Raw genomic sequence first — 16,340 nt, 5'->3', positions numbered from 1 at the left:
ATAAAGTAGCCCAAATTCGCTGGAAAACCGCGGTCTTGGCAACACTGACTGCATGTTATTTTCACAGGCTGTCATTAGAAGCAAGAACAGACGCAAGACACGCACTTGACGTAAAGATGGCGGCTGCTAGAGGTGTTAAGAAATTATACGGCATTGGGCTTCACGCAATTCGTCAAAATAATGCGTTAAAAGCTACAACGTTTCTGCAGCAAAGAGCATTTCGCGTAAATGTAAGTTTTTCGTGTAACGTTATGACAATTGCATATAGTCCGCGAACGGACTTTTCTCATTAGCAAAAGTTGCTAATCAAGATGTGTGGACTGTGTAGCTATGCGAGCCTCAAAACAATGGTGTAATTTGGATCGTATGACACTCATAACAATACTATAGTGCATTAAAATAAAAAGCATGATGTTAGTCTTAATATATGTTAGTGTTAAGTCTGTGTTTCTAATGGTTATCCATATGTATTTGTCATTTGACCTAGAAACGTTACATTCAATTGCGTTCGACCGGTTTGATCTTGTAATGTAATCGTCTAGTAATTGTTTTAATCTAATAACTATTGGTCAGATCTCTGTGTTTTGTTGTGGGTAATGGACTGTTCAACCTTCACAAGGCTGTGGGGTTTACACTGAAAGCCGATTGGCTGGTTCAGGGGGGTGTGTGGAGGAAAACACAAAGCTAATCTCAACAGCCATGTGTCATTGAAATATATTCACACTTTCTCTTCTTAACATTAGATGATCTTACATTGAAGTGTGCATTAAATATGAACGGGTGTCTCTGGTGCATTAAGATTCTCTATCCTAAATCTATCTGCTGAGATAAAGATGTGCATCAATATGCAAAACATGCACTTAAAATATTTTGACATTCATAGTTTCAAACAGTTGTTTGAACACTCCTGAGCTAGTCTGTGTTTTCATGCAAAGTGCATTGCTCACTGACAAATTACAAGGCACATTAAAGGAGAAGTCCACTTCCAAAACAACAATTTACGAGTAATTTACTCACCCCATGTTTGTTTGTTTTCAGTCAAAAGAAATTATGGTTTTTGAGGAAAGCATTTCAAGATTTTTCTTCATATAATGGACTTCAGTTGTGTCCTTGATTTTGAACTTCCGAAATGTAGTTTAAATGCAGCTTCAAAGGGCTCTAAACGATCCCAGCCGAGGAAGAAAGGTCTTATCTAGCGAAACGATCTGTCATTTTTTTTGCAAAAAAAAAAAAAAAGTATACTTTTTAAGCACAAAAGCCTGTGTAGCACAGGTTCTGGCATGCACGTTCACAACGTACTATTGAATCACGTCGAAAGGTCATGCGGAACGTAGGCGGATCTATAGACCAGTGTTTACAAAGTAAACGCGCAAAGACTAAGAAAGTGCAAGTAAGTCAAACGCTGTTTACAAACAAAAAGGTGCAACGTGTCGGACGATTCTGAAGTTGTAGGAGAAAGTAAGATGGAGTTTTTCACCATACTCTACCCTTTTTAGCCGGAGTACACAGACGATGAACTTAGACGTGATTCGTAGTAGTGATGGGAAGTTTGGATCATTTTACCGACTCGGACCTTTGAGTCTCGTTCAGCAAAATTAACAAATTTTTTTTCGAGTCATTTCATTAATTTGAGCAAAATCAGCATCACGCGACAGCCCCATAAGATGAACGAACGACTCGAAAAACCTGAAGACTTGAAACAGGTGAACTAATTCCAAAAATGACCGATCGTTTCGCTAGATAAGACCCTTCTTCCTCGGCTGGGATCGTTTAGAGCCCTTCGAAGCTGCATTTAAACTACATTTCGGATGTTCAAAATCGGGGGCACAATTGAAGTCCATTATATGGAGAAAAATCCTGAAATGTTTTCCTCTAAAACCACAATTTTTTTACGACTGAAGACAGAAAGACATGAACATCTTGGATGACAAGAGGGTGAGTAAATTATTTGTAAATTTTTGTTTTCTCCTTTAATGTATCTCATATTTCACACTTTTACAGTTTTTCTTAATATGTGACCCTGGACCACAAAACCAGTCATAAGGGACAATTTTTAGAAATTTTTGAGATTTATAAATCATCTTAAAAGCTGAATAAATGAGCTTTCCATTGATGTATGGTTTGTTAGAACAGAAAATATTTGGCCAAGATACAACTGTTTGAAAATCTGGAATCTGAGGGTGGAAAAAATAAAAATATTAAGAAAATCGCCTTTAAAGTTGTCAGAATGAAGTTCTTAGCAATGCATATTACTAATTAAAAGTTAAGTTTTGATATATTTAAGGTAGGAAATTTACAAAATATCTTAATGGAACATGATTAACATCCTAATGAATTATGACCTATACAATGTTTTTTTTGGCTATTGATGCGAATATACCTATGCTACTTTTGACTGGTGGTCCAGGGTCACATATTTAATCTTATATTGAATTTTATTTATTTTAATGCTACTTTTGGAAGGATCTGTATTTCTCTCCTTCCCTTTTGTTTATAATTCTGCATCGGAAGCATAAGATGACCCGTATCCCCTCTAAACCAAAACAAAGGGAAAATAAAAGATATTGTCAGTAAATAGTAAAATTTCCTGGTCATGAATTGGCTGTTAAAAATCTAATGTTAAAGTCTCTGTGTGTAACAGAGTATCTCAATTATAGTTTTTATTCACATTTTGAGTTAGTTTTTGTTTTTTTGTCACTTTTATTCATTTGTAATTTTAAATATAGATAGTTTTTTATTAATTTAAGTACAATCAAGTTAAAATGAAAATGAGAAATGATGCCTTTGCGACTAGCCAAAATAAAAAAGTTTGTAGTGTTTTATTTAATTAAATTATATTTATATTACATTTTATTATTTCAAGTAGCAGAAATTCATACTCATGTCTTTCTAAACCCGTAAGACTTTCGTTCATCTTCAAAAGCCAAATTAAGATATTATTGATGAAATTCAAGAGCTTTCTGACCCTGTATAGACAGCAACGCAATTGACACATTCAAGGCCCACATACTGACACAGAAGAGAAGAATTTGTTAAAAAAAAGTCGTTATTTTTGTTTTCTTAGTGCAAAAAAAAGTATTCTTGTAGCTTCTTAAAGTCAGGGTTGAACCACTGATGTCACATGGACTATTTTAACGATGTCCTTACTACCTTTCTGGGCCTTGAAAGTGTCAGTTGCGTTGCTGTTTACACAGGGTCAGAAAGCCCTCGGATTTCATCAAAAACATCCTAATTTGTGTTCTGAAGATAAACGAAGGTCTTGCGGGTTTTGAACGGTCTCATGAGTGGCTGCTTTGATGCTTGTGTGTTTTACTCTCTGATCCTCTGTCTTTGTCTTCAGGGAGCTCTTCGCCAGCAGCCGTTTGATTCTTCAGCAGAGAAGCCGCAGTTTCCTGGGGCCTCAGCGGAGTTTATTGATCACCTGGAATTTATCCAGCCCAATGTGATCTCAGGAATCCCTGTGTATAGGGTCATGGATAGACAGGGCCAGATCATCAATCCGTCTGAAGATCCTAAGGTGTGGAGGCTTTTTTATACCATAAAGGAAATAAGCTGATGGCATGTTACTAAATAATCTGTTTTCTTAATCAGATTGCACTTATACAGCATCACTTGTCTGTTTCAGCTTTCGAAAGAGACGGTTTTGAATTTCTATCAGAAGATGACGTTACTCAACACAATGGATCGTATTCTTTATGAGTCTCAGAGGCAGGTGAGAGATGGATTGGAGTTTAGTGTGATGCTTATTTCATCATAAAATGACATACGTTTATAATGCTTAAATTTGATGTGCTTTTTTGTTAAAGGGCCGTATTTCTTTCTACATGACCAATTATGGAGAGGAGGGCACACACATTGGCAGTGCTGCGGCTCTTGAACCTACTGATTTGATCTTCGGCCAATACCGAGAAGCTGGTGAGAATGTTTACAAGCTGGAGATACAACAGTGGCTCGGCCAGTTTTGTTATTATGAGCGTGTACTTACACTAGGCACGTTGGCCTTAGTTGTCCCCCATCCCACTCAAATCGCACTTTAACATTCCAGGTGAGCACGTTTACATCATTACGATGCAAGTGTTTTGAAGAAAAGCACTCTTAATCAGCACAATGGAGTCCATCGTAATGTTAACTTGGTGGCTTATTATTTTGAGGCGTTTGGGGCGCAGTGACACACTGCTGTTTAACAGATCTATCACTTATGCTACGCATAAAAAAAAGTTGCATAATCAACGTCATGTGTTTCAAGTTCCATGTTTCGGCATGTTTAGCACTCACACTATACCTGTGTTCAATTGAACCGTGCCTGAGCTCACTTCTTCAAGCAGGGCAGTAACACTAGTCAGAAGATATTGACTTTGGGGTTCAAACGTGCTCAGGCATGGCTCAGATCGCCTAGTGTGAGTACACCCTAAGTCTAGCACTTTAGGGTTTTTTTCTCTTCTTCTTTGGTTGCAATGAATTGCAACTGTCTGTGCTGTTTTTTTCTTCAAAATATTTGCTAAGTAAATATTGTATGATTAAAAAAAAAAGATAGTTTAATTTTCTAAGCACTGATGTTTGATTAAATGGGTTTTGATTATGATTTCACTTTTTTATCTTTAGTTAGTGTGTAATGTTGCTGTTTGTGCATAAACAACATCTGCAAAGTTACACTACTAGTCAAAAGTTTTTGAACAGTGAGATTTTTTTAAATGTTTTTTAAAGAATTCTGCTCGTCAAGCCTGCATTTATTTGATCCAAAATACAGCAAAAGCAGTACTATTGTGAAATATTTGTACTATTGAAATAGCTTTGTTTGAATATATTTAAAAATGTATTCCTGTGATCAAAGTAAAATTTTCAGCATCATTACTCAAGTCTTCAGTGTCACGTGATCCTTCAGAAATCATTCTAATATGCTGATTTGCTGTTCAAGAAACATTTTTTTTTATTATTATCAATATTTTAAACAGATGTGTACTTTTTTTTAGGATTCTTTGAATAGAAAGATCCAAAGATCAGCATTTATCTGAAATAAAAAGCTTTTGTGATATTATACACTATACTGTTCAAAGGTTTGGAATCAGTGTAATTTTTTTTTTTTTTTCGGGGTGGGGGGGAATTTTAGACATTAATACTTTTATTTTGCAAGGATGCTTTAAATTAATCAAAAGTGATGATCAAAAACATATATAACATTACAAAAGTTTTTCATTTCAGATAAATGCTGTTTTTCTGAACTTTTTATACATCAAAGAAACTTGAAAAAATTCTACTCAGCTGTTTTCAACATAATATATATGTTGAAATGTTTCAAATCAGAATATTAGAATGAATTCTGAAGAATCATGTGACTGGAGTAATGATGCTAAAAAATTTAGCTTTGAAATCACAAATAAATTACATTTGAAATTATATGCAGAAAGAAAACAGTTATTTTAAATGGTAAAAATATTTCAAAATTTTACTGTTTTTGCTGTACTTCGGATCAAATAAATGCAGGCTTGGTGAGCAGAAGAGACTTCTTTAAAAAATGTAAAAGCTTACTGTTCAAAAACTTTAACACTCTAAATTCAATGCAAGAGATATTTTCTTTTACAGAATTCACCTTTTAATGCCTACAGCAAACAAGCTTCTTCCTGGGTTTTTGATATCTTGAACTCTAAGATTACATAAACCTAATCTCCAGGAACATGTGACAAAAGGCCATGTTGGGCTGCTTTAGAGAACAGGAAAATTTGTTACCACTCTGAAACGTCCTGTAAGAGGCGTGCTTGCATAGGCTCTGCTTGATCCTCTGGTGATTCAGGCTCAGATTGATGGGCTTCATAAAACCAGGAAGTCAACAGACCGTTTTTAGGAGAACAGAAACAGCAGTGTAGAATAAATGTAAAATGTGTGAAAAATGTAATTATTTTATTTTTTATTTTTTTAAATAAATGAAGCATGAACACCTGTTACAGTGCACCCTTAAACAGTTAAATTTATTGATTGATTTTTGATATAATATTTATTTATATTACGTATTATATTTATAAATATATAAAATATATTTAGATATTTTATACACTTGTGATATATAATATTTGTTTATTAATATTTAAAAAAAAATACTAATTGTTTCTGAATTTCTGTAGGTGTGTTAATGTACAGAGGCTTCCCTTTGGATCTGTTTATGGCACAGTGCTACGCCAACGCTGATGACCTTGGCAAGGGCAGACAAATGCCAGTTCACTACGGCTGCAAAGATCTCAATTTTGTAACCATCTCCTCGCCACTTGCCACTCAGATCCCCCAAGGTGAGAAGTGAGCATGTCTGTTGCAGAGAACAATCCTGACCAATATTTATATACACTATCGTACAAAAGTCTGGGGGCTGTTTTTCGATCTAAAACACAGTAAAACAGTAATATGGTGAAATATTATTAAGTGTTTTCTATTGTATAGTTTATGAAGCATGATATGTTTTTCACAGGATTCTTTGATGAATAGAAAGTTAAACACACGTCACTTTTTGATGAATCTAATGCATCTTTACTGAATAAAAGTATTAATTTCTTAAAATAACAAAATAACTTTTGATCTGCTGTAGCTGCCGGGGCAGCGTATGCAGTAAAGAGGGAAAACGCAAACCGTGTGGTGATCTGTTACTTTGGAGAGGGGGCTGCCAGCGAGGGAGATGCACATGCTGGATTTAATTTTTCCGCCACCCTTGAGTGTCCTCTCATATTCTTCTGCCGCAACAACGGTTATGCTATCTCCACCCCAACCAATGAGCAGTACAGAGGAGATGGTATTGGTAAGTATGTGTATGTGTGTCCATCACAGACCCATGTGAGTCTCTGCATTTCATTTGTCTTATGTTATTTTTTTCTCCCTTTTTTTCCATAGCTGCTCGAGGTCCAGGATATGGACTGATGTCGATACGTGTAGATGGAAATGATGTTTTTGCAGTGTACAATGCTACGAAGGAGGCACGACGCAGAGCTGTGGCTGAAAACCAGCCGTTCCTCATTGAAGCCATGACCTACAGGTACAGTTTACTCATGTAAACTGCATGAATTAAACTAAGAAGTACAACTTCCACAGCATTGTGTTAGCTATAAACAGCCTATGTGGCATAGTGTAGACTTGGAGGAGACCACAAGGGTGCCATTTGGGGTACGGCCTATTTTTACTGTGTGTAGGGTGGCAAACTCAGCAGAAAACACTATGAGATGCACTGCAAACCTATTTATCTACACTATATTTTGCAGTGTAGGCTTTTATGAAACAGCATAAAATATGTAGGGGAGAACTACATGTCTATTGCTTAGAAAAAAAAATGCATGTCCGGTTTGATGCAAGTTTCTCACACAGAAAAAGCATTTTCAATGCAGCGTATCTGTTTGAATTCAGACAGTTTAAACAGATTATGGTTTTCCCTTTGGGGTTTGGATTCTGTCCATTCATTACCATTTGGATGTAAATTTGATCCTCCTCTTTATGTAGATTCAATTTTAAGAAAATCAAATTTCTGAAAGGCCTACTATGATAACTGCTTTATAATAGATGGCCATTATTCAAGAAAATAGGGGAGTGCGGGGCACAGCCTAACAACTTTTGACATTCTCAGTTGTGTAAATTTACATGGGGTTCAGAGTATCATTTTTTTCATCCACATTAATTTCACACTTGTCTAGTACAAATTTGTTGCTTTGTTTCATAATTACAGAGTGTTGATTTTTCTTTATTTACCTCAAAAGAATAGAAGTGAAATGTGACAACGTGCCCCGTATGACAGCTTAAAATGTTATCATATCTAATGAAAAGAAAATACACAAGACAAACTAAAATATTTTGGCAATAAAATAAAATTTTTAACCTTTTCAAATAAAATAATGGTGTTTTTTAAGAATTAAAAATAATCTAATTTTGGAGTTTGACAAAGAACACATTGCAACCATGCTTGAGACGGCCCTGATCACAATACACAGCTTTACACTATACTTCAAAACAATGTGGGCAACTATGTGAAGAATCACATTCAGACATTCAGAAAAACACAGACATACACTTCTCTCCTTCCACCCATCTCTCATAGAACACAAGAAATGAGCCAAAATCTTTTATATTTCTTGAAATAATTTCTGAACATTAAACATCAATTGTCAGTCTTTATTCACCTGTTTCTTGTTGTTTCTCATTAAAACTCATAAAAGTAAATGGTGTCAATCAGTGGTTCTCAACCACGTTCCTGGAGGCCTCCCAGCACTGCATGTTTTCCATGTCTCCTTAATCAAACACACCTGATTCAGATCATCATTAGTAGGTACTCTAAGACAGAGATTTTCTTACTATAGGGAGATGAGAGGGTCCGTATTACTTACTATTGGAGAAAGTGTAACGGCTAACTTGGATCTCATGTCCCTTAATATCCAATCACATTACAGCCTTAACGTCATTAAATTTCGCTCAAAGTTGTGCGATACTCACTCGCCGTTTACGGATACCATAGGAATGAATGAGAAGTAGAGGTCAACCGATGTATTGGTTTTGCTGATTAATCGGCGCAGATAGTTGATTGGCGGAACTATCGGTTATCGGCAAAAATCCATGCCGATAGTTTTTTCCGGGTTGGGTCCGTTGCTGGAGCGGCTGAGAACGTCATCATTATACAGCAAAGTCCCTATAGTCTTTGTTATACAGCACGAGAGCGGCCTCTAGGGGCAGTAATCACTGACAGCACATGCCGTTTAGACACGTGACACTGCGCGCTGCACAGAGCGGGATGCTTCGAAAGCGGATTTAAAACATTGACAACGAAACTGTGTGTACAGTATACTGTAGTGCATGTTTTCATTTGTTGACTAGATGCTGCATTAGTGGAGAAAGGACAGCAGTATACTTTCGCCCGTTTGGTGATCAAATAAAGTCTTGTAGACCGCCACTTGAATTAAATGCGATGCGTCCAGTGTGTGTGATACCGGATAGCTGCGAGTTCTTCTAGACACGGCGCGGCTTTTGCCCATTGTGTGACTAACATATTTTTATATTTTGATTAGATAATGATAAATGTTCTAGAATAGAATCAGTTAAATTGTGAAAGTACACAATATCCATATGCATGCAATTTCAATACTATGGCCTTTGTGTAGATATTTAAAGATGGTCATTAGCTTGATTGTTGATGTAATGGTAACACTTTACAATACGATTCCATTTGTAGCAAGATTGATAAAAGCTGTAGAATAGAAGTGTATATATATATACACAAGTTGCTTTTGTTAACATTAACGAACAATGAACTTACTGTAATGATCAATATATAATTATTATTAATATTTTGATTCATTTACAAAGTGTGGTTCAGAGGTTTTTTTTTTTTTTTTTAAATAGTGGAGCACTGTTTATTTTCCGTTCAGTTTCCATTTGAAAAACTATTAGTCGATTAATCAGTATCGGCCAGTGTTGTCCAACCTAGTTCTCTGTATTGGTAAAATACAATAGCGGTCGACCTCTAAAGAGAAGTGCCGTAAGCTGAATCCCACCCGTCGCAAAAAGTCAGTGACATCTCTTATAAAACAGAATTTTTTTTTTTTTTTTTTTTGTGGTAAACTCTAAAAATAGTTCAATCCAGAAGTATTGTTTAGACAGCAGATAGGCTGTCGATTCATTAAATGATAAGCCGTTTCCTCTAAAAAGCTGTTTATTCAGTGTAGTAAAGCTTCTACTCTATTGACATCCATTTAAAAAAAAAACGCCTCTGGTCTTCTTTCCCATGTACTGCCAGACCGGAAGCGTTAGCTTTAGCCGTTACGCTTTTTCATCTAATGGTTGCAGGCTTGCCTTCTAGTGGCTTCTCAGACAAAGGTCTGAGAAGAGATGCAAAATGTGCAGTGTTGGGGGGCCTCCAGGAACATGGTTGGGAGCCACTGGTGTAAATTACATCGCTAATGTCGTAGAACAGCATAGTTTAATAATAGTGGGGCACGTTGTAATGCAGTCTTACAACAATCCCCAACTGCTCGACTGGAGAAAAACTATCTGCATTGAAAACTATCTAAACTAATAAACAACAAATTGGAGATTAAAATAGTAGCAGAAATGTACTTTTACTATGGTAAAATAAATATTCAGTGATATCTTAAGATTTTTAAATTTTGGTGCTTTTTTTCTCTACATAGAGGGGTTATGGCAACTAGTAAATGCCACAAATTTGGTTATGCTAGCATGTGTGGAAATTAGGGCTGTCAGTTTAACACGTTAATTAATTAGTTATGAAAAAATAATGCAATTAAAATATTTTAACGCACTGGCCCCACCCCCAGACCTGGATGTCATCTTACATTTCATACAGTTGACTGATGGCAAATATGATCCAGGGTAAGAACTCCATAAATACAGTTATGCTCCTAAAATTAAAGGTATTGAGGTAAAATGCCTCTGTGTAAGTTTTTGCCTCATATTTATATCATATAAAAAGGGGTATCAGATGAGCAGCGAGAGCAATTGGCCTATCACACGAGTGCTGTTTTGTCACAAATATCACGAGTTTAAATGTGATTTCATACAACAGTTCAATAAAAAAAGAAGTTAATGTTGTTATATTTTAAGTGTTTGTTATATTTTAACTGTCTGTTTTGCAGAGAAAATATTACCTTTAAAGACACAGCAGAACTGATGTGTGTCTGTGAGCAACACAGCGTTGTTTAGTTTCTGTAATTAATTAGATTAAAAAAATTTTATCGACTGAGAGCCGTGGTGTAAATATTTAAACCGTGTGTTACTATTAACCTCACATCAGTTTGTGCCCTGCACTCATCTACTCAAGGTAGTAACTCAGAAATAATTCCAAAAATCCTTCAGAACTCATTCTAATATGCTGATTTGGTGCTCAAGATTCTAATTTATTAATTTTGAAAACAGTTGTTCTGCATAATAGTTTTGTTCAGTATTCTTTGATGAATAGAAAGTTCAAAAGAACAGCATTTATTTGAAGTAGCAGTGGAACAATTTAAAATTATCACTTTTGATCAATTTAATGAAGCCTTGTTAAATGAAAGTATTAATTACTTTTCCCTAATTAAAACAGTTCCTAGCAAGCAGCATTGAGCCAAGATGAACAAGACTAAATTTTAAGGGATCATTTCAGTTGTATTACTTAATACACAGCTTTTCACCACATACATTGCCTGTAGAAAAATTGTCATACTCCTTTGAAATAGTTACTTTATTTGTCATACAGCCTGAAATCAAACCCCATTACAAATAACGTTTCCAGCTTTATTTATTTATTTTGGTCTTACAAAATCAGATCAATGAAAGAAAAAAAACACAACAGTTCTGCAAAAACTAGAATAACAGTTTTGGAAAAGTGATCAGTCCCTTTACTGAACACCAAACACAAAAATGAGCCAAAATTTCAGCCATCAGTCTTTTTGGATATGTCTGTACTAGCTTTGCACACCTTGATTGGGGAATATTTGCCCATTCCTCTTTGCAGAATTGCTCGAATTCAGTCAAATTCTGTGGTGAGCGGCAATGGACTGCTCTCTTCAAATCCGTTTGTTGTTGTTTTGGAAGTATGTTTAGGGTCATTGTTGTGTTGGAAGGTGAATGACCTGCCCATCTTCAGCTGTCTAGCAGAGGGACGCAGGTTTTCCTCAAGAATTTGGATGTACTTGGCGGCATCCATTTCGCCGTTAATCCTGACCAATCACCCAGTTCCAGCTGATAAGAAACACCCCCACAACATAATTCTGCCACTACCATGCTTCACAGTAGGTATGGTGTGTTTTGGGTGGTGTGCTGTGTTTGCTTTTCGCCAAACATAGCGCTTGGAGTTCAGTCCAGAAAGGTCAATTTTTGTCTCATCAGACCATAGCACCATTTTCCAGAAAGTAACAGGCTATTCCAAATGCGTTTTTGCATACTGCAAATGAGAAAGGCTTCTTCTGTGCCACCCTGCCATACAGACCAGCTTTGTGTAAAGCTTGGGAGATGTTGTCACATGCACAGACTGACCAGACTAGCCATAAAGCCTTGTGAGTCCTTCAAAGTTGCCTTTGGCCTCCTGGTAGATTCTTTTATCAATGTCCTCCTGGCTCTGTCATCCACTTTGGAAGGACGGCCTGATCTAGGCAATGTTCTGGTGGCGCCATACGCTTCCCACTTCTTAATGATGCTCTGAACAGTACTCCGAGAGATAGCTAAAGCCATTGAAATGGTTTTGTTGCATTCTCCTAACTTGTGCTTTTCTAAAACTTTATACCGGAAGTCTTTGCCGTACCATGCGCTACTAACAGTGGAATCTTCAAGAAATGGCTTGTTTTATTCTGAAGTAATCAACACTACTACTGTTGATGTCAGGTGGGGAAATTAGCCTGATGTTTAATCTGGAAGTTGATTGCTTGCACCTGAGCAAGTTTATAATTGTATACTCTAAGGGGCTGATCACTTTACCAAACCAGGCATTTCACTGATTAATTTTTAATAATCCTTTAATGATGAGGGTTATAATGTGTACATGCAGCTCAAAAAGGTTAGACTTAATTTATTTTATTTTCCGTGTAATATGACAAAAAAGTAAAGGTTTTTAGGGTACAATGATCTTCTTTAGGCATTGTAAATAATTATGGGAATATTAAATATTGTAATTTGCTCACTGTGACTGTGATTGGTGGACTCTGATTGGAGGGTAATTCTGAACATTTTTTTTCCATTGTTCCATGACTATTTTAAAAATATTTTATAAGATTAAAATATTTTAAACAAAAATGTGTTTATTTCAACAAAAGGTGTATACCATCATTTAATAACCTCCAAGCTCACAGCTGGACTTTCTTTACAGGTTTATAAGTTAAAAATCAATTTTCCTATGTAGAAAATGAATGGAATTTTTACTTTTTACTGGAATTTTTAATGGAATTTTACAACCCACTGTTGCACTCTATAGCAGACCTTGAAATAGTGTGACTGACCAATCAGATTCAAGCTATGTAAAATATGAAAATGCCATAGATGTATGAATAGACATAGATATAGATATATCTGATATATATCTACATATATGCTGAAGTCTATTTTTTGGTGGCTGTGCTTTAAAATGAAATGACTAAAATCTTAATTGAAATGACAAAGAATTTTGAAAGTTAACCCTGCCTGCTTTAAATGTGTGAAAATGAATAACAGTTCTTTAGAAAAGTAATCAAAAAGTAATCAAATGTAATCATTTACATTAATAAAGTAATTGAAATAGCTATATTACCTGTTACATTTTAAATAGGGTAACTTGTAATCTGTAATCTATTACATTTCCAGAGTAACCTTCTCAACACTGTTTATATGTGTCATCATGACACAAAGATCTTTACATCTATATGTCCATGTGGACATAGCTTCCAACCAGCCAGGAAATATCAAAGCTGTTAAAAGTCACAGGTGGTAATTCATCTAGATAATGAGATACACAATGTGGGATGTTTTCACCAATCTTGTTTTGTAATTTCTGGCAACTTTTAACACCATTTGCATCTTTTATGCAGTCCCTTATGTGCTACAAAGCATTGGGAGGAACTAGGGCAGAGATCAAAGATGACTTTTTTTTATTTTAAACTTAAAGTTTAAACACCCATCTACCACAATAATGAGAATATTCAATAAAAAGAAAATAAAAAAGAAACTGAATTTTTTTAAAAAAGAAAAACTTTAAATAAACACTAATTTAATTAGAGATCTTACTTTTTCATACGGTATTATGATTTGCCAAACACAGTAACTTTCAAACTGATTACACAATACAAGCATATCTTTGCTGTAAAATATAGTACATGAGATGTGCTGTTAGCCAGAGTGGTGGTTTCTATTGTTTTATTGTTTATGATTTTATTGTTTGGCCAAACATTTACCAAATATTTCTCTTCCCCCTGCAGGATCGGTCATCACAGCACCAGTGACGACAGCTCTGCATACCGCTCGGTCGACGAGGTGAACTACTGGGACAAGCAGGACCACCCCATCTCTCGCCTGCGACATTACATGACCGCCCGAGACTGGTGGGGCGAGGACGAGGAGCGGGCCTGGAGGAAGCAGTCCCGAAAACTCGTCATGGAGGCCTTTGAAAGAGCAGAGAAACGTCTGAAACCCAATCCCGAGCTGCTGTTCACTGACGTCTACGATGAGATGATTCCTTCTCTAGCCAAGCAGAGAGAAGCCATGTGGCGGCACGTCCAGCAGTATAAAGAGCACTACCCACTTGATCTCTATGAGAAATAATCTGTGAGCCGCAGACACAACTGGGAAATGTCATGCACATGTCAGTTTGTTAGAATTTTTCCGTTTCTACATTTTTGTTGCATTAAAAGCACATAGAGTGAAAGATGTATTGTTATCCTCCATATTTGCCACTAGAGGCCTCTGTACTGTCATTTTGTGCCTTGGAAAATGATGTAAAAAGAAAGAAATCAGTTGAAGATCTTCTATGCTGGCCTAATGTAGCAAATGTTCTCATTGTTCTAATAACCCATAAGTACAGTATCAGTACACTGGCATAGTGTTATCAATCCACTCACTGGGGTTTCTTGGGTGATTCCCATGCTTTTTCTTGAAAATCTGTGGAGAACATCACTAAATGTTCAGCATTGATTTCTCATTTCTCCACAAATAACACTAATATTCATTGAAGGTGATGTGATTGTGACGCATGCTTTGAGAAATGGTCATTTGTGTGTATTAGTTACCCTCAGACTTTCCACTCCAAACTGAAATATTAATAAGTATATATATATACAACCTACTGCTGCTGTAATAATAAATGGTTTGTGTCCCATTAATTTTCCTCCAACAGATTATGACTATGATAATGTTAATAATGACATTGTTTAGCTGTGATTTTTATTTTTTTTTTTTTTCCCGATTGTTGATAATGAACTGAACAAACTTTCTGTGAGACTGACTCGACTGTTACATGACATGATTGTTGTGTTTGAGGTTTATTCTGATTAGCTTTAGGGGTTTGTAAATTGTATTTTAAACAATAAAAAATGCTCACAAAATGTAATCACTGATAGTGAAGTGCTTACTGAATGTAGACTATAATAAAAAGTGCTTACTGTACGTAGCCTATATTAAAAATGTTGTATAGTGTTGAGGCGTATTTTATGGAAACAACGGTGGGTTTAAGTATGTAATAACTTGAAGCGTTATACGGACTAATAGCGACTGAAGCGTTATACAGACTAATAACATTTCGTGTGTTGTGAAGAGTTCATCATGAATGAGGGCTGAATAAACTGGTAACTTTAACCCTTAACGAAAATCAACCATGTTTTGATACACTAACGTAATTCAAAGTAAACTTGAGGTCAGTGAAAAGAGATTTTTGTCTGAAGACTTCTTACTCATCTTAAATATTAGTCATCTATGGCAGCACAACTGATTTCAACCTTGATGATAATAAGAAATGTTTTTTTGAGCACCAAATCAGCATTTTAGTATGATTTCTGAAGGACCATGTGACACTTAAAGACAATGAAAATACACTGACAGGTGACCCAGATAGCACACCTACATCTGCAAGATGTCTGTTAAAGGTCTGTTGATCTGGAAAGCATCTGCTGTGTACAAACGTCTGGCAGACATCTGTAAGACGTCAGTTTTATATGGGATAATTTTTGTGCCAATAAGAATGAACGTAACTTTATTAAACTGAAGGTAACTTTCCAAGAAACGATCAAAAATATGCCACTGCAAAAGAAGAAAAACACAATGAAAATGAAAAAATGAACTCAGTCGCACGAATTTAACATGCTCTTCAAATATGCTTCATTCTTTGTTAATGATTTTCAAAGAATCGTTTTCGCGAATCATGGATTCTGAATGCGTTGCCACAACTTTCGCTTACGCTTCTCAAATTTTCGTTTGCTGTTTTGGCACAAACCTCTCGTGGGGGCGGGCTTAACAGCGATCTACTCTGATTGGCTAATGAGCTTTTGATGGACAGTTGCTCTCTGACCTGGAAGCACGGACGGTGACGTCAGTGGCGCACATATTGGAAAGTTGTTGCGGTGTGCAATACGTCGTGCTTTGTTTATATTAAGTATTAATGTTATTAGTATTTCACCTATGGTCGTCTCTTAGTTTCTAAAGATGAGCTCCCAGGAAAGACACGGAGCAGCATCATCTTCCACCTCAGCTTGTCCCTCAGGGCAGCTTGAAGTAGGTTCGTGTTGCTAAAGTAACGTTAATCAATAACATCGATAAAAGTTTTATTCATGTACAGTGTGCAACAGTTCTGATAGTTCTATAAACAAAGCACGACGTATTGCGCCACTGACGTCACCGTCCGTGCTTCCAGTTCAGAGAGCAACTGTCCATCAAAA

General features: G+C 36.1%; 1 protein-coding gene across 1 annotated transcript; it reads left to right on the top strand.

The window, feature by feature from the left end:
- Window positions 1–68: 68 nt before the first annotated feature.
- Window positions 69–15,335, top strand: bckdha (branched chain keto acid dehydrogenase E1 subunit alpha). The gene is made up of 8 exons (XM_051135779.1): window positions 69–230; window positions 3,341–3,517; window positions 3,626–3,712; window positions 3,807–3,915; window positions 6,117–6,278; window positions 6,572–6,778; window positions 6,871–7,012; window positions 13,893–15,335. The coding sequence occupies exons 1-8, from the start codon at window positions 117–119 to the stop codon at window positions 14,233–14,235; spliced, it is 1,341 nt and encodes a 446-aa protein (XP_050991736.1). The 5' UTR covers window positions 69–116; the 3' UTR covers window positions 14,236–15,335.
- Window positions 15,336–16,340: the final 1,005 nt, after the last annotated feature.

This window comes from Labeo rohita, chromosome 18 (genome assembly GCF_022985175.1).
Source record: "Labeo rohita strain BAU-BD-2019 chromosome 18, IGBB_LRoh.1.0, whole genome shotgun sequence".
Taxonomy (NCBI): domain Eukaryota; kingdom Metazoa; phylum Chordata; class Actinopteri; order Cypriniformes; family Cyprinidae; genus Labeo; species Labeo rohita.
This window is presented reverse-complemented; position numbering and strand designations above follow the sequence as displayed.